Source organism: Plasmodium knowlesi (genome assembly GCF_000006355.2).
Source record: "Plasmodium knowlesi strain H genome assembly, chromosome: 10".
Lineage (NCBI taxonomy): Eukaryota > Apicomplexa > Aconoidasida > Haemosporida > Plasmodiidae > Plasmodium > Plasmodium knowlesi.
The window spans coordinates 1,222,110-1,241,649 of NC_011911.2; the positions used below are offsets into that span (position 1 = coordinate 1,222,110).

General features: G+C 41.2%; 9 protein-coding genes across 9 annotated transcripts; 6 read left to right on the plus strand and 3 right to left on the minus strand.

The window, feature by feature from the left end:
* Nucleotides 1–1,226: 1,226 nt before the first annotated feature.
* Nucleotides 1,227–2,716, plus strand: PKNH_1027200 (conserved Plasmodium protein, unknown function; the record flags this gene model as incomplete). Its single annotated transcript, XM_002259717.1, has 5 exons — nucleotides 1,227–1,379; nucleotides 1,628–1,712; nucleotides 2,045–2,064; nucleotides 2,405–2,437; nucleotides 2,627–2,716. The coding sequence occupies 5 exons, from the start codon at nucleotides 1,227–1,229 to the stop codon at nucleotides 2,714–2,716; spliced, it is 381 nt and encodes a 126-aa protein (XP_002259753.1).
* Nucleotides 2,717–3,000: 284 nt separating this feature from the next.
* On the plus strand, nucleotides 3,001–4,035 carry PKNH_1027300 (conserved protein, unknown function; the record flags this gene model as incomplete). The annotated part of the gene is made up of 1 exon (XM_002259718.1): nucleotides 3,001–4,035. The coding sequence occupies one exon, from the start codon at nucleotides 3,001–3,003 to the stop codon at nucleotides 4,033–4,035; it is 1,035 nt and encodes a 344-aa protein (XP_002259754.1).
* Nucleotides 4,036–4,148: 113 nt separating this feature from the next.
* On the minus strand, nucleotides 4,149–4,901 carry PKNH_1027400 (TATA-box-binding protein, putative; the record flags this gene model as incomplete). Its single annotated transcript, XM_002259719.1, has 1 exon — nucleotides 4,149–4,901. One exon carries the CDS (start codon nucleotides 4,899–4,901, stop codon nucleotides 4,149–4,151), a length of 753 nt encoding a protein of 250 aa, XP_002259755.1.
* A 1,226-nt stretch (nucleotides 4,902–6,127) lies between these two features.
* Nucleotides 6,128–7,099, plus strand: PKNH_1027500 (60S ribosomal subunit protein L24, putative; the record flags this gene model as incomplete). Its single annotated transcript, XM_002259720.1, has 3 exons — nucleotides 6,128–6,173; nucleotides 6,332–6,861; nucleotides 7,055–7,099. 3 exons carry the CDS (start codon nucleotides 6,128–6,130, stop codon nucleotides 7,097–7,099), a joined length of 621 nt encoding a protein of 206 aa, XP_002259756.1.
* Nucleotides 7,100–7,513: 414 nt separating this feature from the next.
* PKNH_1027600 (conserved Plasmodium protein, unknown function) lies at nucleotides 7,514–8,776 on the minus strand (the record flags this gene model as incomplete). Its single annotated transcript, XM_002259721.1, has 3 exons — nucleotides 7,514–7,641; nucleotides 7,851–7,965; nucleotides 8,291–8,776. The coding sequence occupies 3 exons, from the start codon at nucleotides 8,774–8,776 to the stop codon at nucleotides 7,514–7,516; spliced, it is 729 nt and encodes a 242-aa protein (XP_002259757.1).
* A 523-nt stretch (nucleotides 8,777–9,299) lies between these two features.
* Nucleotides 9,300–10,465, plus strand: PKNH_1027700 (mediator of RNA polymerase II transcription subunit 11, putative; the record flags this gene model as incomplete). The annotated part of the gene is made up of 6 exons (XM_039114111.1): nucleotides 9,300–9,332; nucleotides 9,560–9,673; nucleotides 9,787–9,836; nucleotides 9,988–10,072; nucleotides 10,233–10,301; nucleotides 10,436–10,465. The coding sequence occupies 6 exons, from the start codon at nucleotides 9,300–9,302 to the stop codon at nucleotides 10,463–10,465; spliced, it is 381 nt and encodes a 126-aa protein (XP_038969731.1).
* A 1,982-nt stretch (nucleotides 10,466–12,447) lies between these two features.
* On the plus strand, nucleotides 12,448–12,944 carry PKNH_1027800 (small ubiquitin-related modifier, putative; the record flags this gene model as incomplete). The annotated part of the gene is made up of 2 exons (XM_002259723.1): nucleotides 12,448–12,631; nucleotides 12,826–12,944. 2 exons carry the CDS (start codon nucleotides 12,448–12,450, stop codon nucleotides 12,942–12,944), a joined length of 303 nt encoding a protein of 100 aa, XP_002259759.1.
* Nucleotides 12,945–14,661: 1,717 nt separating this feature from the next.
* PKNH_1027900 (conserved Plasmodium protein, unknown function) lies at nucleotides 14,662–16,122 on the plus strand (the record flags this gene model as incomplete). Its single annotated transcript, XM_002259724.1, has 1 exon — nucleotides 14,662–16,122. One exon carries the CDS (start codon nucleotides 14,662–14,664, stop codon nucleotides 16,120–16,122), a length of 1,461 nt encoding a protein of 486 aa, XP_002259760.1.
* Nucleotides 16,123–16,971: 849 nt separating this feature from the next.
* On the minus strand, nucleotides 16,972–17,865 carry PKNH_1028000 (conserved protein, unknown function; the record flags this gene model as incomplete). The annotated part of the gene is made up of 1 exon (XM_002259725.1): nucleotides 16,972–17,865. One exon carries the CDS (start codon nucleotides 17,863–17,865, stop codon nucleotides 16,972–16,974), a length of 894 nt encoding a protein of 297 aa, XP_002259761.1.
* Nucleotides 17,866–19,540: the final 1,675 nt, after the last annotated feature.

Below are 19,540 nucleotides of genomic sequence, written 5' to 3' on the forward strand. Positions count from 1 at the left end.
TTATTTCCTTTCCCTGGAGGATGTGTGAACATGGTTCTTTTGTCGGCAATCCAAGAGAGGAAGAGGTCTGCCGAATTTTGTGACTCTGTTGTTCCAACTTTGCGATAACTTTTTTTTTTTTTTTTTTTTTTTTTTTTTTTTTTTTTCTCGTATTCTCACTTTATAGAAATATCAACATAGTGTTTTTTCGTTGCACCAGCTGTGTAATTTGTTTTTTGTTTTTTTTTTTTTTAAGCGTTCGTGTATTGCCACCAGATGGAGACTGCCAATGTGGACAGATCATGGGGGAGCGGAAGGAGATGACACCGAGTGGAGCCTCGAATTGGTTGCGAGTAGGGGAAACCACAAAGTGGGGAGGAAGAGAACGTAAAAACATTTGCCCACGCGGCGAACAAGTGAACGGATAAGGTGAAGCTTTAAATTGGAGGAATGAAGCGATTGCGTAGCGCGAAGGAAAAATAGCACTCCACAAAGTGCTACGTGAATTGCCATGCTAAACGTGTCACTATATGAGGGGAGACACACCCTGCGATGACCGCACAAATAGATTAAAAATGAAATTGCAGATGTCACGAAAGTGAACAGGTATGTTCTTTCCAGAACAAATCCCTCGCGCATGCGGGAAACCTGCCTATGTGGTCTCATTATCGGAAAAAAAAAATAAAATAAAATAAAATAAAATAAAATAAAAAAATATAATAAAAAAATAAAATAAAATAAAAATAAAAAAAAATAAAAAAATAAAAAAATAGCAACCCCGTTCTGATGCATTTCCCCGCCTTGGAGTGTAACTACATGTGACTATAGCTCAACAGTTGGAACAGGCGAGTATTCAAAGGTATGTTTCAGTGCAACGCAGCAGGGGGGTATATATTTCCCTCTTTATGAATGGTCTTTTCCATTTTACACCCCCTATAGTAGCAGTTGTAGTAACAATAGGAACAATGGCGTTCTGCCTCATCTTTTCCCTCTCGTATATTTAATCCTCTCGTGTCACATATCTCGCGCGTAACTCTTCACACGCATGTGGCGTAGTTTCTGCTCGTTCCATTCCATATGCATGCGCACATGTATCACTGCATCCAAGTCTGTGGAGCCACCTGAAAATTCGACTGGCTTTGCGTGCACTTTGTTTTCAGTTCCTTTTCCGTTTGTTCGTTCGTTTGTTTGTTTTTGTTTGCTTTCTTTTTACCTCTCCCCCCCCCCCCCCCCCTATGCCTTTTGCGATGGAAAATCCACTTGCCAAAATGTGCAGGACTAAGTATTTGTTCGCCCTCGTCGTCTGTGTGATGGCCCTGCTGATGAGGGGGTACTCCTCCACCCAGGGCACGCGCAGGGAAATTCCTCAGGGAAGACTTTCTTTTTTTCTAGAGACAAAGGTGAAAAGGGGAAAAGAGAAATTCATTCGAAAGAGGGGAAAGCCATCTGAAACATTAGCCGAAGCAGAATGGAACCTCTTCCCCCTTTAGTGCATAGTTGCGCTTTATTCAATGAAATTAACTTCCCAGAGTTATCCTCTTCCCCTGGACATGTCTCGTCACCTATATCCTCTTTCTTCCCCTCTTTTTTTTTTTTTTTTTCTTTTTTCTTTTTTCTTTTTTTTTTTTTTTACTGTCATCTTTTGCAGCTTGCCGACTTGGGAATAGCCGACCCTCCCTACACCGTTTTCAACTTCGCAACGGAAGCTGTCAATACCACTGACGTCTTAGAGGGTTAAGTTGAAAAGGGAAATTGGAGAGTGAATACGAAATGAAAAAAGGAAAAAAAAAATGTTCACCAAGGAGATGAAGAGGCCAAAGTGCGCTCTACATGGGGTGTGTACCACTAGGTGGTACAAAGTGAGGGTGATCAGATGTGTATGCTTGGGTTGGGGTCCCATGAACATGTTGTTTTCGTCTCCTTCTGAATATGCTCCTATATTTTACACAAACCCATTTAAAGATATTTCCTTCTGAATGAGACAAACAATGCTTCATGACTGCCCTTTGCACCGTGCGCCTAAAATTCCATCTTTTGTGGTTTTTTTCTCCCCCTTCCCTGATAGATGAACTCAGGAGAAAGGAGGTAAGCACCTCGAAAGAAAAGGATCATCACTTTGTTCTTCCATTAAGGATATGCACACATCCTTCGGAACGCATGTGTGCATATTTTCTCCGCGATGTGTTAACGAAAGGGGAATAACCGTAACACCTGGCAACAAAGCACGCCTTACAAAAACATGTCAATGGCGCAAAGGGGGAAAGGAAAAAAAAAAAAAAAAAAAAGGCCGAACGCTCTAATGAACCGGTGCACATGTGAACCCCCTACCCGTTGTACGATGGACCGAAGGATTGGCCAAATTTTTAAATTACGTTTTTCTACCCTTCCGCTCCTCGTAACCCTGCTTTTCATCTACTGTTCGTAGAACAAAGCCATGAGGCGATTCAGGCATGACTTAGTAAGGAAAGAAAAGTTCTGCGCCATTATTCTGGGTTATATCGGGGCGGTCCATACTGTTGTGCTGTTGCCCCGTTGTTGTGTGCACTTTTGGCCTTCCTTCGTGATATACACTTCCTCCTCCGCGCGCGTAGCATACATTTCCCCCTTGCGTTGCCTTCTCTGGCACTCCCCTCCCCCCCTGTACCAGAGCGAAAAGAAGGAGAGAACCTCAAATTTTATAGTCAACCTTTTGGAAAACTCCCTGCAGTTTTTCGACCCCGATCATGAACGCAACTGAGACGGAGAGGCGGGCACGCCGCGGGGGAGAAAATATAAAACTGGTTGGCAACTAGTCATCCCATTTGGCGTCCTTTTTTTTTTTTTTTTTTTTTTTTTTTTTTTTTCATTCCGTATTCACTTTCCAATATCCTTTTTTTTTTTTTTTTTTTTTTTCTTTTTTGATAACGATTACGACCATTTGAACAGTTTTGTCCGCGCTTTTTCAAATTTAAGTGTCCCTTCCGCGTGAGCAGTGTGCGTAAAGGGTATCCCAAACACCCTGCATTGTATTCCACGTATAGCATGCACAGCAGGGCAACTCTCGCTGCCTTCATGCAGGGGCGGCGGAATTTCGCGAGGAGGGTGGAGGGGGGGCTGAAGCCGTCGTCCCTGAGAGTGCGAAGTGAGAAATCCAATTTCAACGACATCATAAGTAAGTATTTTCCAAATGCGAAGTTGAGAAAGGGAGGAAGTCGGCATAGCCCCGGTCCAACCAGTGACAAAAGCGGGGAGAAGTACTACTTGTCCGCAAGGATGAAAAGAAAGGCGGAACAGTTAAGCGGTGGTAAGGAGGTGAACCTCCCTGAAGTGGAAGCGGGAAGAAAGGCCTACCTTCCGACGAATAGTCTAACAGATTGTAAGGTATCCCCTGAAAGTACAGCAACAGATTGTGTGGCAACCCCAAACGGACCTGGCAACACCACGCAGGTCAGCAGGACGAACTCTGGGCGAATGGAACTGATGGAAATATCGAAAGAGGATCACGAAATTCAGAAATACAAAAATAAATTACACAAAAAAATTTGGATCTGTCTTAAACGAAATAACGAAAAGGAGTTTGAAAAATTGTACAATGAACTAACCATGTACCAGTTGAAGGATGAAGTATCCTACAGCATTCTTCTCCATGGAAAGCTCATCATATCGAACGGAAGCGATATAAAGGAGTGCTTTAAACTGCTGAACGAAATGAAACAGAAGAAGGTGCATCATTCACTAGTACGTTTAAATGAAAGGTTACTCTGCAGTTACCTTGAATTGGCAAAGTTGAATGTGAAGCCTAGAGCCAAGCAGTGGGTTAAAATATTAAGGACCGTTTGGTTCACCTCCGCTTTGATTAAAGCAAGGAGGCAGAAGTTCATACTCCGAAATTTGATTCGAATTAAAAAAATGAAAGGGGATGGAAACTCTGCTTTGCTTAGCAACTTTAACAACCTCTTTAATATCCACAGTTTGCAGTCTCTGTACGTGGAGGGTACAGATCCCCTCCTGGGTGGGGGTGGGCACAAAAACAATACGTCTGTTTGCGGATCCATCAGTGGAGGAACCCCCAAATAATACGAAAAAAATGTGAAAAATGAACAAATGGAAGGAGTGAAAAAAATGAAGGACGATGGGGGAAGAAGGAGTATATATCCCCCTTTTTAATTCTGTGAACCCCCCCCCATATGTCAACTCCTGTACTGAAGGAGCACGTTGTAAATATCGTCGAATACAGTGTACAATTTCTGAACGGATTTGCACCCCGTGATGATAATCTTGCCGGAGACGAAAATCAGAATGACTGACTTGAGCTTCGACGTTGGCTTATACCTGTACACAAGGCCAGCAAACAACTCCGGCTCGTAATTACAATAATCCTTATGGTCATGAGCCAACATTTCCAACCGTATAGGCATATTACAATCAGCACTAGCGATAATATTCTCTATGTTAAACCCTTCCAGTTTTACGGGTTCATTTGTTACAAGCTTAATTATTTTCCCGATTTTCTTACACCCATAAATTGCATCAGCTTTCGTCTTCGTACCAGTTAACATAAGTCTTCCACTTTTGAAAATCAGAACTGTGCATTTGGGTTTGTTCAATCTTACAATGAGTGTATTAATCTTGCTTGGATTATATTCTGCGTTGCGTATGGATATAGCCACTAGACGCAAGTCAATGTCTACAGAAAGGTTCGCTGACGCTATTATGTTGTGAATTTTTAGAGCTATTTTTTTGTGTACTAATGAATTCTTCGTCTGCTTTGCAGATGACACTTCATCTCTGTCTGAGTGAACCCCGTTCGTATTTCCCTCATGATCGTACTTTTCTATGATGTCGTTTTCCTGCAGAAATTGCTTCAAGCTCTTCTCGCTGGCGTCGTCATCCCGGAGGAGAGCACTCGGGTCTCCGATGTCGAAATTGCCGTCGTCGTCCATTGCGGGAAGGTGATGAAGAAATAAAAGGGGGGGGGACTGCAGCAGTGGGTTAACGAACGGGAGAGTATGCGAGAGAGACGCGTTTCCTTCTGGTTGTGCTCAGGCGGCGTAACCACCAGTAAGCCAAGAAAACTGTTTTTTTTTTTTTTTACATGCAGGTTTTTTGCGACCCGCGGGGGGCCAACCTGCTCACTGCATGTTGCGTGGTTTGAAGGATGCGGAGGCCCCTAGCGGAAGGGGGGGGGTCCCGCTTTGCTTGATGAAAATCTGTCGCTCCAAACACGGGAAGTGGGGAAAAGAAAAAAAAAAAAAATAATAAAATAATAATAATAATAATAATAAATACGAGAAACACTGCAATAAAACGTGATAAATAATTTGGCGCAAAGAAGTAACGTAAAAAAGCTATAGAAGTTGTTTACATGTAATTTAAAGAAAAAATATAAATATATTTTTTCCATAATTTGTTCAGGCGATTTTTTTCTTGCTCTGGCATTTTTTGTAAGTGTCCACGAGATATTTGCGTCGTTTTATTTTAGCAGCGTTTCTCGCAGGTGGGGTGATGAAAAAAAAGAGGCAAGTTTTAATCGCCCCAAGAGGTGAAGGAAGCAAACCAGTGAAGAACCGGTGAAAATATATTATAAAAACAAATCAACATGTAAAAAATTAGTGGCATGTAAAAAAAATAAACATATAGGCAGATCAACAGGTAGGCAAATCAGGAACGACGCGCGCGTGGCACCCACACCCGGTTGCATCGGAAGAGAAGAATTCCTAAGAGCGGAATATTCAGCCAAATTGAAAAAAAAAAAAAAAAAAAAAAAAAAATTAATTACCCAAATGAAGCAACAACGATTGAATTCAGAAGCCAAGTGACATTAGTGGGAGATCAGCGCCTTTTTTCGGTAAAAACTCCCAAACGGAAAAAAAAAAAAAAAATAATAAATAAATAACCCCAAGAGTTGGTTAACAAAAAAATTTCCCTCGAGCCAAATAGTAGAAGCGACAGACGGAGGGAAAGCAGTTGTACAGAGGATCATTCCTGTGCGCATCGTCAAAAGAGGAAGAAGCAACAATTGCATAAAATTATTGACCCCCACGTTTGGATCTCACCCCCGCATTCCAGCTCAGCCACTTTTTCTTATATCCCCTTTAATGGCTTCTTCGCCTTCCCCCCTATACAAAAACCTCCTTTAATTGCCTATTTTCCTCTGCTGTGGCCAACCATGCGAATAGAGAAGTGTTGGTACTGCTCGGGGAATATCTACCCGGGTAATAATTATCGAATGGAGTAACCTCCTCACACAGTGACGACATCACCACGGATATAGCATCCCTACGATGACGCCTATTTGCATATGTGCTATATTGCTATGCGTTTTCCTTTATATGCCTTTTTTTCCTTTTCTTTCTCTCCCCTCCCCAAATAGGCCACGGGATATTCTTCATCCGAAACGACGCGAACATATTCCGCTTCTGCCGGAGCAAATGTCACAAGCACTTTAAGGCTAAACACAACCCGCGGAAAGTGAAATGGACCAAGGTCTACAGAAAGGAAAGGAATAAGGAGCTGAACACGGACAAAACGTTCGAATTTGAAAGAATGAGGAGTGAGCCAGTAAAGTACGATCGAGATTTATATATAAAAACAATCAACGCTATGAAACAAATAGATAAAATAAAGGAGGCAAGAAAAATGAGATTTTACAAGAACAGGATTAAGGAGATATCGGATAAAAAAATAAACTTGTCTTTAAATTACATTAAGAAAAATCCTGCTCTTTTAAGAAATACCCAATTTGAAGGTGTGCTTAGCGAACTCATGAATGAACAAGAGAGGGAGGATGTGGATTTCTCTCTTGTGAAGGGTACCTTTGACCAGGAGGAACTTATTAAGAAGGACATGCAGGAGATGGGTCAGAAGTTCTCAGCAGATGTTAATTCGATTAGGGACATACAGGTGAGGCATCGCGTCAGGAGAAAAAAAAATAAAATAATAATAAAATAATAATAAAATAATAATATCCCAGTGGTGCGCTCTCCACGCCAAAACAGTTACCGCTGAGTAGTTGATCTCCGCATGTAATGCAATCCTTTTTTGCACCTAGTCCATAGTATTCACTTACCACCTACGTTTTTCCATCAAATTGCAGGGAATGGAACACCAGAAGGAGAACCAGAATTTGGAGTTAGCTTAGGAGGATATTCAGCCGGCAGGGCCAACTTCTGTGATACTTCCAACACGTGACAATACGGATGAATCAGCCAATACTGTACATTTACATGTACTTGTGCATGCACACGTGCATATACACGTTCCCGTTGTTGTTTTTTCCAAGAAGGAAAGAAGTTTTTACGAAAAAAAAAAAAAAAAAATCACCAAAAAAAATAAAAAAGGATCAAATGACGTATGCAAAAGGGGATCTCCTAAAGGGAAACCCCCCTTGGTCCTTCCACAGTACACATTCATCTTATTTGTGCGTGTTCGATTTTTTGTTTTTATCGATACACACGCGTTCCATCATGTGCCTTTTCATAAGTGCACAATGGTATGTCTTCTATGTTCATTTGCACAGCTACTTTTCTCCCCACGGGGATAACTCTACCCATAATTAAGCCGTTTTTAACTTTGCCTCTGATTTCACAAACAAACTGGAGATGTTTTGCCGCAGTGTGAGGAAGACCAGGTGGGCGGTGTTATACCCGTAGAGCAAATTGATCAGGTTTTGGGCGCATGGTTCTGGGGGGCGGAAAGGAAAGATAAAAAAAAAAAAAAAAAAAAAAAAAGGGTAGAGGGAGTAAATCATTCCGTTCAGTCTGCAGTGCGGAGCAGTTGGAAATGCTCCACGTGGGATGTGCTAGGGGTAGAGGCGAAGAATTGGTTTTCTTTTTTTCCCCTTTCCTACATCGCCTTGGGACAACAAATGCGGTGCGGAAAATGCACCCTACCTGTGGAAACGACTCTGAAGTGCTCTCCGAACCATAGATCTGTCTCGGCTGGTACGTACGGCACATGGGCGTTCTTGCAGGAGAGATACTTTAGGGAGAGGAACAGCAGGGCGACCTGAAAAATGGGGGGGGGTTTCAAAATGGTTAAAAGGTTAAAAAGTTAAATGTCTAAATGGTTAAATAGTTTAAATGGATCAAATGGTTAAATGGTTAAATGGTTAAAAAGTTAAATGTCTAAATGGTTAAATGGTTAAATGATTAAATAGTTAAATGATTAATTGGCGTAATAAAGGGGGTGTCCAAATGGTGCGGTGGCGAAATGGCGAAGAGTGGTGCTTTTTCCATTTCTGAACTGCGCTTGAACAGCAAAGTCTGTGGGGAGGGAACTCTCCCTGTGTCGGCCACGCCTTCCTACCCCCATGGTTGCCGCGCCAACCTACCGTTATCTGTGTTCGGACGATATTGACAAATGCACTGGTGGAGGTGACGAAGGATGAAATGACATCACATGTGTGGAACAAGTAATCCCCTTGGGTTTCCTGCTCCAATAAATTTTTCAAATCATTCATATTTTTCTCTTCCTTCAAAACCTTCCTCGTATATTTTCCATTCAATATTAACAAGTCGTATTCATTCATATTTTTGTTTGATTTTTTATTTGCTTCTATAAGTTTTTTGTATTTTTTTATTTTTTTTTTGACATTTTCTATTTTGTTCGTAATGTCTTGGTACTCTGGTGACTTTGTGTACTGGCAGTAGGATTTTTTAATTTTCCGGTGGTACTTGAGCAAGTACGCCTTCACTAGCTTGTTAGTCCACACCATATGGAGGAGGTATTGGCTCAGCTGCACTACTGCGTACAGTAGGAGGTACAGGGTGGAGTTGTGCAGGACGTACGTGACGTCGCTGCGTTGGCTGTCGTCCATCCTGTCCCTGCGGGGGCGTTTTCCAAACAAACGGGGTGTCACTAAGAAGCGGGCAAAATATCAAAAAGTATAAGTCGTGATGAGTTCTGGAAGAGGGGAACCCGCTTGAGCGCCCAACAAAAAAACGCGCAAATGGAAGATCAACGAGTGATCCAATAAATTCACAATAAAAAAAAAAAAATATAATAAAATAAAAAAAAAAAAATAAAAAATAAAATAAACAAAAGAAAAAATAAAATAGCAAATGTATTCCCCTTCGCGGCGTTTTTTTCTTACGGTATTTTTGTCCCTCAGCTTGGTCGCTCAAGTGCCGTTTTTTTTTTTTTTTTTTTTTTTTTTTTTTTTATGCAACGTAAATAATGAGCTATGTGAGAGATGAAAAGAATTCTCCCGAACACAGAGTCTCCCACTTTTAGCACACAAAAAAGTGAGTCTCCCTTTTTGGAATATCCTTTGAAGACTTTCTTCTTTTTTATTTTTTTATTATTTTTTTTACTTCATTTGAGAAGGCAAAATGACATCCATGAGTGAAAATCATATGAATTTGTTGAAACGGGTAAGGCGGAAAAAATCACCTCAAGGTGTGGGAAGAGGGGTTACGGACAACACACATATTCTCCTTCGCGGCCCTTTACCCGCGCGTGTAGGTGCGGTTCCCTGTGGCAAAACGCTTTTACCAACGAGAGTTCAACGACGCTCCATTGGTGACCTGATCAACTGCTAATCGGATAACCGGTTAACTCACCAACTGGCTAAATCGCCACCTTTCCAACTCTCCCACAGTTGAAGGAAATATCGAAGATGATTGAAATAACGTTGCAACAGAACAACCGGCTGAAGGGCATCCTGGCCAGTGAGCAGTACTTCAGGAAGAAGTGTGAGGCGTCCATGGAGACGGTAGGCGCGCAGAAGAGTGTTCCCAAAGGATTGGCTACGGAGCATTTCCTACCCTGGAGTGATTCCCCCGAAAGAGACCCATCTCAACATTCCCGTTTCATCCCCTCCTTCAGATCGACAACACCACGGAACAGCAGGAGTGCTTCAGGAAGGTGTCCAAAATGTAGGTGCAAGGAAATGTGGAGAATACGCACCGTGTATTGGCCCCTACGGTGAAAGGAGACATTGTGTGAGGAATCTCTTCAATGGAACCCGTCTACACCGCTACACCAACACACAAACAACCGTTAATATGCTTTTTCCCCCCCATGCAGTTTCATCAAAAAACCACGAGAAGTGCTCAAAAACGAACTTAACGAGGAGATGGCCCAGTACGACAAGCACAGTCCTCACTTGGTGGTAGGAGAAAAAAAAAAAAAAAAAAAAAAAGAAGAAGAAAAAAGAAAAACTGGGTTCTTCCGAAGAATGAACAGAAATGTGATCATAAGGATGAGTGTGATAACAAGCCTAGGTAGCTGTCTCATCATTTCCTATTTCTACACCTCTTCCCCCATTACAGGAACTCCGAAAAAAATTGATAGACAAATTGTCCAACCTTAAGGATCAGTACTTGCAAACGCACGAAAGTGTAATGCTTTTTTTATTATTATTTTTTTTTTTTAGTGTGTGTGAATAAGCGTACGATGTGGTAGAGATTGATATGATCATGTACACGAAGGCTTACAACCAATTGTGCACTTTTGCTCCTTTCCCTTTTTTCAGATCGAGCGGGAGGCGAGCCGGACGACTTAAGAGATGACAAATATACAGTGGACAAATGGACAATTTCTCCTACCACCTATTTTGTGAGAGAACTCCTTAGGGGGGGGGGTTAATATTTCCTACGTGTATGTATAAAATTGGAAACGGTGACATTTTCCTGGGCGAACGGGCTGCACGGGTGAGTGAAGAGAATGTAGCTCATGTTGACGGAGGGAGTGACACCACAGGAGGCAAACGACAACCGAACTGTCATATTAGTAAGACATCGTATGTGTGCGGTGTGCCCTCAATATATATATTTTTTTTTTTTTTTTTTTTTTTTGTGCACGTTACATAAGTAAGTACAAAATTGAAGCTTTTTTTTTTTTTTCCTTCTTTTTTTATCCATCCCTGCTTAACAAGCAGGAGCATAATAAAAATATAATTTCATCAACCAGGGATGATTATCAATCATTCCAGTTAAGAAAGGTTTTAATGAACTGAACAGGGGAGTTGTAGACGGGTTGGTAAGTTTAACGTACTCTCCCTTTTGCAATTTCACCCCCCACCACGTACCACTGCACTTTCTCAAATAACAACGCATTTGTGTGTGCAAATGTGAGGGGGGGGAAAAAAAAAAATGAATGAAAGGAGGAATGAAAGGAAGAATGAAAGGACGAATGAAAGAAAGACATCCCTCCAAATGAACCATTGAACGAAGGTGACTTCTCACAGGATAATAAATTCTCGACGTGTAAAAAAAATTGGACTGCATTTTTTATGTAACTCTTTTCCCACCTTTGATCTGCTAATCGAAGTGGAAAAAAAAAGAAAGAAGAAAAGGAGTAACGTTTCTGTAATGACATAGGAAAATTGCAATAAAGGTAAAAGGCAAAAATAGTTAAAACAAAAGAATGTGAAATATGCAGGGGTCGCCCTCCGTTTAAGTGTTCGCACAGCGTATAATAATTCTCCTAGTGGACTCACTGGGATGTTTTTTTTTTTTTTTTTTTTTTTTTTTTTTTTCATTTCCTTATAGTTTGATGGGCGTTTCCGCTGCAAGTCAGAAAGGTAGCCTCGCCAGCTTAGCAGTACGCATGCTGGCATTTGCTAACTGCGCACGTTTGACTGTTAATGTATGCACATATGTACGAACGTATTATGTATGTATTACGTACTAATGTATTCGTTTTTTTTTTTTCTTTTTTCCCCCACTTTTCATCCATTCATCGAAAGCAGCGGGCAGGCCCTTTTTCGATTTATTTCTGTGTAGCGCGCACTCCCCACTAGCATCTCCTTCCCCACCCCATATTCGGGTTGAACCTTCCTCCCGCTTAGCCAGAATTTTGATGAAGCTCTCATGAACCGTCCACTCGGTCGGCATTCTCTCAAATAATCCTCGCGCTCTGTATATGCATATTTAGTGCTTGCCTGATTGCATTCTTTTTTCCTTTTTTTTTTTTTTTTTTTTTTTTTTTTTTTTCTTTTTTCTTTTTTTCCTTTTTTTGTTTTTGTTTCCATTCCCCTTTTTATATTCATTCCCTGATTGCTTCGCCGAAATTGTTCATTTTAGCAAAATTGATAAATAGAGGATAAATAGTTACCCATACGTATCAGAAATTGCACTTTCTCTGTGGAAAATTTTATAGCCACTTTAAATCCCCCAAAGAAGAGCGGAATAAACCATAAGAAAAGCGCGAGAAATATATCTCCTGCGTTCGACCTATGCGTGTATGTGCCGTTATACGTAGCAGGGCGAATTCGCTTGACATCTTCCGCCTCCCCTTAATGCATTGCAAATCAGGAACAATCACACAACCATCTCCCCCTCCCCCACCCCAAAAAAAACACACATACCAGTAGGCCTAGCGTGCATAGGAGAAGCTTCACCGTAGGCACATTTCCACGGATGTGTAGACCCAATTCCCCTGCAAAGAGGAGTACGTTGTAAAGGAGCCTTTTGGCAAAACCACACACCAGTACACAAAAAAAAAAAAAAAAAACATACACACTCTCGCCATAATACTAGCAGCATGGCGGACGAATCATCAGCAGCGAACAACACCAGTGGAGCGACCAGCACCCAAGGGGAGCATATACAAGTGAAGGTTAGATCTCCTGATGGCGCCGAAGTTTTTTTTAAAATAAAAAGGAAAACCAAGTTGGAGAAACTGATGGAGGTGTATTGCAATCGTCTGGGTCAGTCCATGGAGGCAGGTATGTTTTCTACCCCTCACTCCATTTCTGATACTTTTTTAAGAATAACGCTCTAAGTATAAGCCCATTGTGTATTTTTCTGCAGTATATCTGCTTAACAGTGTGCATGATGTAATCGTAAGTTATTCTCCCTCTTTCATGCTTTACGCGACAACGAATTTTTTTTTTTTTTCCCATTCCACCCTTTCCCGCAGTCCGCTTTTTATATGATGGAGATAGAATTCACGGAGAGAATACACCAGACCAATTGGGCATTGAAGATGGAGATGTCATTGACGCCATGGTGCAGCAGACAGGAGGAAATTTGTTTTAATGTTTTTCTTCTTTTTTTTTGGGGGGGGAATTAGTAGCGATGGGAAAGTCAAGGAGGAGGGCCGGCTTTCCTACATGGCGGCATTGTATCTTCATTGTAATGACATCGTTGGCTCTTTATGTAAATAATATTTCGCAGAAGCTAAATGGAGCCATAAAAAAAAAAAAAATAAATAAAATAATAAAGTGGTGAAATAAGAAATAAATGGATGGGTCGAATTACTTGGACCACCTGGATGCGTGCAAGACATTTTCGCATTTGCCCCACGCGGAAAATGTTGATGGTCCGTCTGACTGAATTGCATCTAAACAGACGATCGCACAAATCATCCTTCCCTATACACACGCATTTTAAATTTAACATCATGCATTTTAGCATATCTCTGCGTATGTCACCAAGAACAGTGCTGCACAGTTTCAGTGATCTTTTCAATTTTTATAAGTTTTATTATTCTTCTTTTAAGCATTTTTTTTTTTTTTTTTTTAAATTTTCATTTGATTTTAACCATATCACATATGCCTCCCTGTTCCCACTATGTTAAAAAAGAGTGAAAAAAAAAAAAAGGATAGTAAAAGTTATGTAGAGTCAATCAAGTGCTCACAGAATGGCATGTGTAGTCTATGTGTGTGTGTGTGTGTGTGTAACGCGTAAGGGGGATTTTCCACATGATTTAAGTGGCCTAGCCAGGAGGATTCGCCCGTTTGGTTAACCTCACGACATAAGTGCCCCTTTTTTAAAACTCTGTCGTGGGACTCCAGTCCTTTATCTCCTCTGTATTATATCATTCCTCGGAAATGTTGGACCCCAGAGGATTAAACAATACATGTGTGATGGAAAAGGAAAAAAAAAAAAAAATAAGTCACCTCCCTTGGCAGATAAATAATCAAAAAAAATATCAACTGTGGTGAAAATGGAAATGTCTCGAGTTTCTGATAAAGGTAATTGTCCCTCCGAATAAAACACATATTTCATTTCAAACGTTCAGGGTGAATACTTGCGCTTCGACCCTCTGTTCCATTTTATGTTGTGCCTACAGCTATGTCAACAAAACTATAATGGACGTAGTACCTTTCATTTTTCCTGTACAATTAATATGCACTCACTTACCAACGTCTGTACCATTTGGTGTGATCGATTTTAGGCAATGAGGGAGGCCATTCCAGCAGGTGAGTGAAGCGCCTATGTTTCGTATGAAAATTATTTGCCTCTTACCGTAGTGGTCTGTTAATTTCCCCATTTTCCGTTTTGTAGGCATAAGCATAACTACGCATGCAGAGGGGAAAAAAAAAAAAAAAAAAAAAAAAAAAAAGCACGCATTTACGTAGGCCTATATGTGCGCAAATATACGTGCCTACATGTATCGGAAGGCGTGCGCATGCACATGTGCATATGCTCGGTGTCTAAGTGGTGAAGTGCTTGGAATTGGCCTATGTAAGAAAAGAAAAATAAAAGAAAATAAGGAAGAACTAGCAAAAGGGTAACTCAGCAAAACTGTAAAGTCGCAACACAGCAATACAGTAGAACTGCGTAAAGGCAAAAGTGTTAAAAGGGAAAACAGAGAAAAGGCAAAGCGCGCGAAATACTCAAGCTCGGAGGACGGCGAAAGTGCTTGGCTCAACGGATGTAAAATAAAAACAAAAGAATCGTTCGCGCCAAGTCTGAGCTCTTGCTACAACGTAGGAAGGACAGGGGGCAGGCAGAAAGCTACAGTTAAAAGATGAAATTATGCAGAGCTGTTTTTATCCTCCTCGTAGCGTGTGCCCTTCATTCGGTTACATGCCTATCGGAGGAAGATGAGGCTGTGGGAGCAGTTGAAACAGCGCAAGGGGAAGGCATCGAAGTACTCATCCACGGGAAGAACATAAGTGGTAAAACAATCAATGTGGAGAGGGATGTCCCAAATGGAGGAAAGGGGATAGGCGAGGAGGAACTGAAGAAAGCCAAGGAAGACGTACAAAAGGCTAAGGAGCTCGCTGACAAATGTGAAGAGAAGAAGAGGGAAACGCTGATGGCAGCTCAGATTGCGCAGAAGAACCTAAAGGAGTGTACCCATAATAGCGGGATAAACCTCAGCCAGTGCAGAACACAGGTAAGTGATAGAGAAAAACACCTGTATGTTTGCAGGGAAAACGAAGACAAGTGTTATGAGAAAATAAAAGATATAGGCAGGGAATACGAGCAAAATGTAAGTAGGAAGGAAAAGGAAGCAGCAGAGCTGAGGGATAAGGTACTGAAGCTAGAAAGGACACTAGAAGAGATGGAGTTGAAATTAAAGATGGAAAGTTACGGAGGTGCTGGTAGAAGTAACAAGGAGGACAAGGACAGCGACTACTTAATTTCATTTCCTATGGTGCAAAGTTATTTCATGAAGGTATTAAAAATCTACAAGACATTTTATATAATAGGGTTCGAACAGACTAACATGTCTAGGTTCCTATCCCAGATAGTTCTCCATAAGGATGCCCTGGTGACACATCTCAAGCTTTATGGAAAACATACAATGGAGAAACTGCATGAATACAAGGCCTTCATCAGCGAATGTGATTGGATAATTCGACTTTTAAGTTTTTATGAAAATTCATCATTGAGTGCGTATGTACAGTTGATTAAAGGGAAGGTTGCAAACTTTGCCTTTATGGCAAGACGGTTGTTCCTCCAAAAAGTGGTGTACCCCGTCAGTCGAAATCTCTACCCGAAGATGACGCAATCGATGAGAAATAAATACATGAACATTAATTGGGACCACTTCTTGCATAAACTACACAACAATTCTGAAATCCTAGTGGTGAAGCTAAATTCTATAAACCCAGAATTGCAAGGAATTATTTCTCCCCGTTTGGAAGATCAGTTGATTTTGCTTATTTTCTTTATGGCGGTAAATATTATTCACTTGTATTTATTTTTTTATTTCCTGTTCATCTTGATTAAGCTATCGAAAAGGGTGAGTATGTGCTTGTTCATGTGGAGTTACTTCTGCTTGTCGGTTGCTTATCGGTGCACCATCTTTGTGCTGACATTGCCAATACGGCCATGCATAAGGAAGAGGGACAAACGCAGTAGGAAGGTTTATCGCAGGCACGATGAAAGAACCTGCGCGAACCCGGAACGTGTCTCGTACCTACAGCAGGAAATTAAGAAAATGCACAAGGGACACAAGGTTCACCAACGGAGGGGGTGACACGAGGTGCGGCAACCGAACTGTGCGTGATGATGCTTCTCCCCGCCCTTGTTTATGTTCCTGGTTTGTTTTGTCGACTAGCGCACTGATGTTTGTTTGGCCGTAGCACCCCTCCACGTGGCGCAGCTCGAAGATCCTCCACCGTCTACTGTGCCAGGGGTGCGACACGCCCTGCAGGGGCGGAGGCCTTGCCTGGTTTTGCAGGTTTGCCTAGTTCTGCAGGACAGTAAGAAACCCATTATGCGCCTATTTGGAGGAACTGCATATCCATCCATGTGAACATCTCCCTATTGATAAATGTAACACGCACCTTTTTATGTATCTCCCTGTTGTGCGTGCCGTCTTCTCTCCCTCCACCCTATTTTCTTGTAGTTAACCGTAATTAACATTTCCACCTTTGATACATTTTTACTTTTTATTATTCTTTTTTTTTTTTTTTTTTTTAAGTGGGTTTCAACATTTTGCATCAGATCGAGTGTGTAAGTCAATGTAGGGGCAACTCCTATGTTGGGATTCCCCTTGCAGCTTATGGGTTCCTTTTTTCCCGTTGTTTCTCTCCCCTCTTCAACGGTCGTGTACTTGCCGAGGTAACTGCCTCTCCGATGAATTTATTCTCCGCTCTACTAACCAACCAAAAAAGGGAAGACGCAGAGGAACGCAGTCTCGGGAGGAATTCACGGGGATACTTACTTCCCCCATAACACAAAAAAGAAAAAAGAAAAAAAAACAAAAAACGGAAAAAAAAAAAAAGCAAAAAAACAAAAAAAACAGAAAAAAACAAACAAGTACACACAAACATATAAGCACACAAAAGCGCACACATATGGGTAGACAAACAGTTGCATCCCGTCAAGGGGACCGCTTCTTAATATTATTTTCATACACCTTCCTTTCTACATTTTCACTAAAAATTTTATTTTCCAAATAATTTTGCCCTGCTTTCAACTTTTCCTCATCGATGGAGTTGGCCATTTTATAGTAGGCCCAATCTTCAGTGGACTTATCCACTGTGTTGATCTGTTTATTTTCTTCTATGCTCTGAACGAGCTGATCAATGTTTGCGAAATTTCCTCCTATGTTCATTTTATCCTTCATCCTGAGATAGCGCTTATATGAGGATGACGTCTTGTCAATTTTCTTTTGGATCGTGTATACTTTCCCTGCGTACATGTATTTTTTTTCCACTTGTACAGAGTTATTTTCGTAAAAGTTTTCCAGCGCATTTTTTACCACACTTGAAATGTCGTTGTTATACTGTTTGTTGCGGCACTTCTCCTTGAATGCCTTTATGTCCATTTGGGTGGAGACATCATTTGCTGCAAACGCTGGGGAGTATTTATTCAAATGGTCGTAAAGCTTCTGCGTGGTGTTGTAATTTTTTTCTTCCTGAGGATACTTTTTGTGGAATTGTAAGAGGAAGTCTTCATCGCTAACTGACTGTTCGTGTTTGTACAGCTGCTCATACTCCCTGTTAATGTCGTTGTATGTTTTTTCGATTTTTTCCTTTATGATTGAGTTTTTTATAATGCTTTTGATCATTTTGGGGTTGCTTTCATTTTTCCTTTTATTTTTCTTCGCCTTCCCCACGTTGGTTATTAGTTCCTTACCGTCTGCTTGCAGCTCCTCCTTTACTTCGTCTGACAGGTCTCCTTCCTCTAGCTCCTTCTGCAGTTCCGCCTCGACGTCGTAATTCTCATCTTCCTCGTCTGACGAGGGAAATTCCATTGACATGATGGTGGCCATCTCCCCAGATGGTTTTTAATTGATCTTTCCTAATGGCTGTTTTTGCGGTTAGGTTGATTGGCAACCCTTGAAATGATCCTGCACAGTTCACTTAACCGTCTTTGCAAAGGTGAGTCCAAGTTCCGCGGAGGGGTAGGCGTGTACGTAGGATGCTACATCAGGCGCAACTGTTAATATGGACCCACGAGCACGCCGGCCGCAAGCAAACATGAGGACAACCGATTCTACAACTGTGGGGCTAATTCCAATTCGGATAGTCACTTAAGAGCCACGGTAAAGAAGAGCCTATAATTGCTTTCCCCGTTTTTTATAAATTTATAGGGGCATTTTTTTTTTTTTTTTTTTTTTCTCTCCTTTTTTAACTATCAACAAGTACGCTAAACTGTGCTTATGTGTCCCCGTTTGGTGATGCCCCTGACGGGTGGGCAAAGCGACTCCTACTACAAATAAGCAAAGAAGGGCATGCAGATTCGCCTTTAATATATAACAGAACAATTTGAGTGAAAATTCTTTTTTGTAAATCTATCTTGGGTTAAAGGGATTGCCCATTTTTCGTTTTGCTTCATTTTTGGGGGTCGACGAGAACTTCTAATGGTGCACCATTAACTCGAAAAAAAAAATTTTTTTTCTGGAAGGGTACCGATGGGAGGTTGAATTTCCCCCCTCATATAGCCCATGCATTGGTAGGCTTATGGTCGTATTGCCAGGCAGGCCTGGTAATTTTTATTGTGTATAATGTGTAGGGTGAACATGCGGAATTTTTTTATTTTTTAAACTTGTCGCGTTGGTCACGAACCGTTGGAGGAGGTGGGAGAGGCCTCTTCTTGCTTTATCAGCCATGATGTTACTATTTTTTCTTTTTTTCTTTTTTTTTTATTCGTTCTCGCGTGAGCGGTCTCCAAAAGGTTACACACGAAGCACACAGAGGTGAGAAATGATCGCAAAGGATAGGGAAAGAAGCGCCCCTTTTTTTTTGATAACCATGGGAGAGGTGTTTTTAATGTGACCCCAGGTTACAGCAGATTGCGACGCACTGAAATTGCACCTTCAGTTGAATTTCCTTAGTTGGAGAGAGGCAAAAAGGAAGCTAAAAAGAGGCATCGTTGGCTATATAACCGTTTACCGTAGCATCGTTGCCACCTTATGGGCCCGCATATTGCCAACTCCATCGTGCCTTCTCTTCCCGGTTCGAAGCCCTTCTGCTGTATCTACCCAGGCCATACACATGCATACGCGCATAAATTTGAATTCTCAATCTTGTGCGTGAAGAATAAACTGTATTTTTGCCACACACTAATGATATTGTTATTATTTTTTTTTATTTTTTTTTTTCTCACAACAGAACGACGAATTCATCAATCAGGGGGATACGTTGCGTGACTAGCATGTATTCGTCTGCCATAAAGCGTAGGGCTGTGTGAACGCAAATGGGCTGACAAGTTCCCTTCAACTTAAGCACATTTAAAGAGAGCAAAAAAAAAAAAAAAAAAAAAAGAAATATATATATATTTTTATAACCCCAGCCCCCCCTCCTCTGGGATAGCCAACAGAATTGTTAACAGTGTAAGTACAAGTTGGTATAAGGCATACGTTCATTTTAACCCATCATTTGTGAAGCCGAAAATAAAAAGAGATGAAAGACTCATCTTACATGACCATCCTGAATAAGTACTAT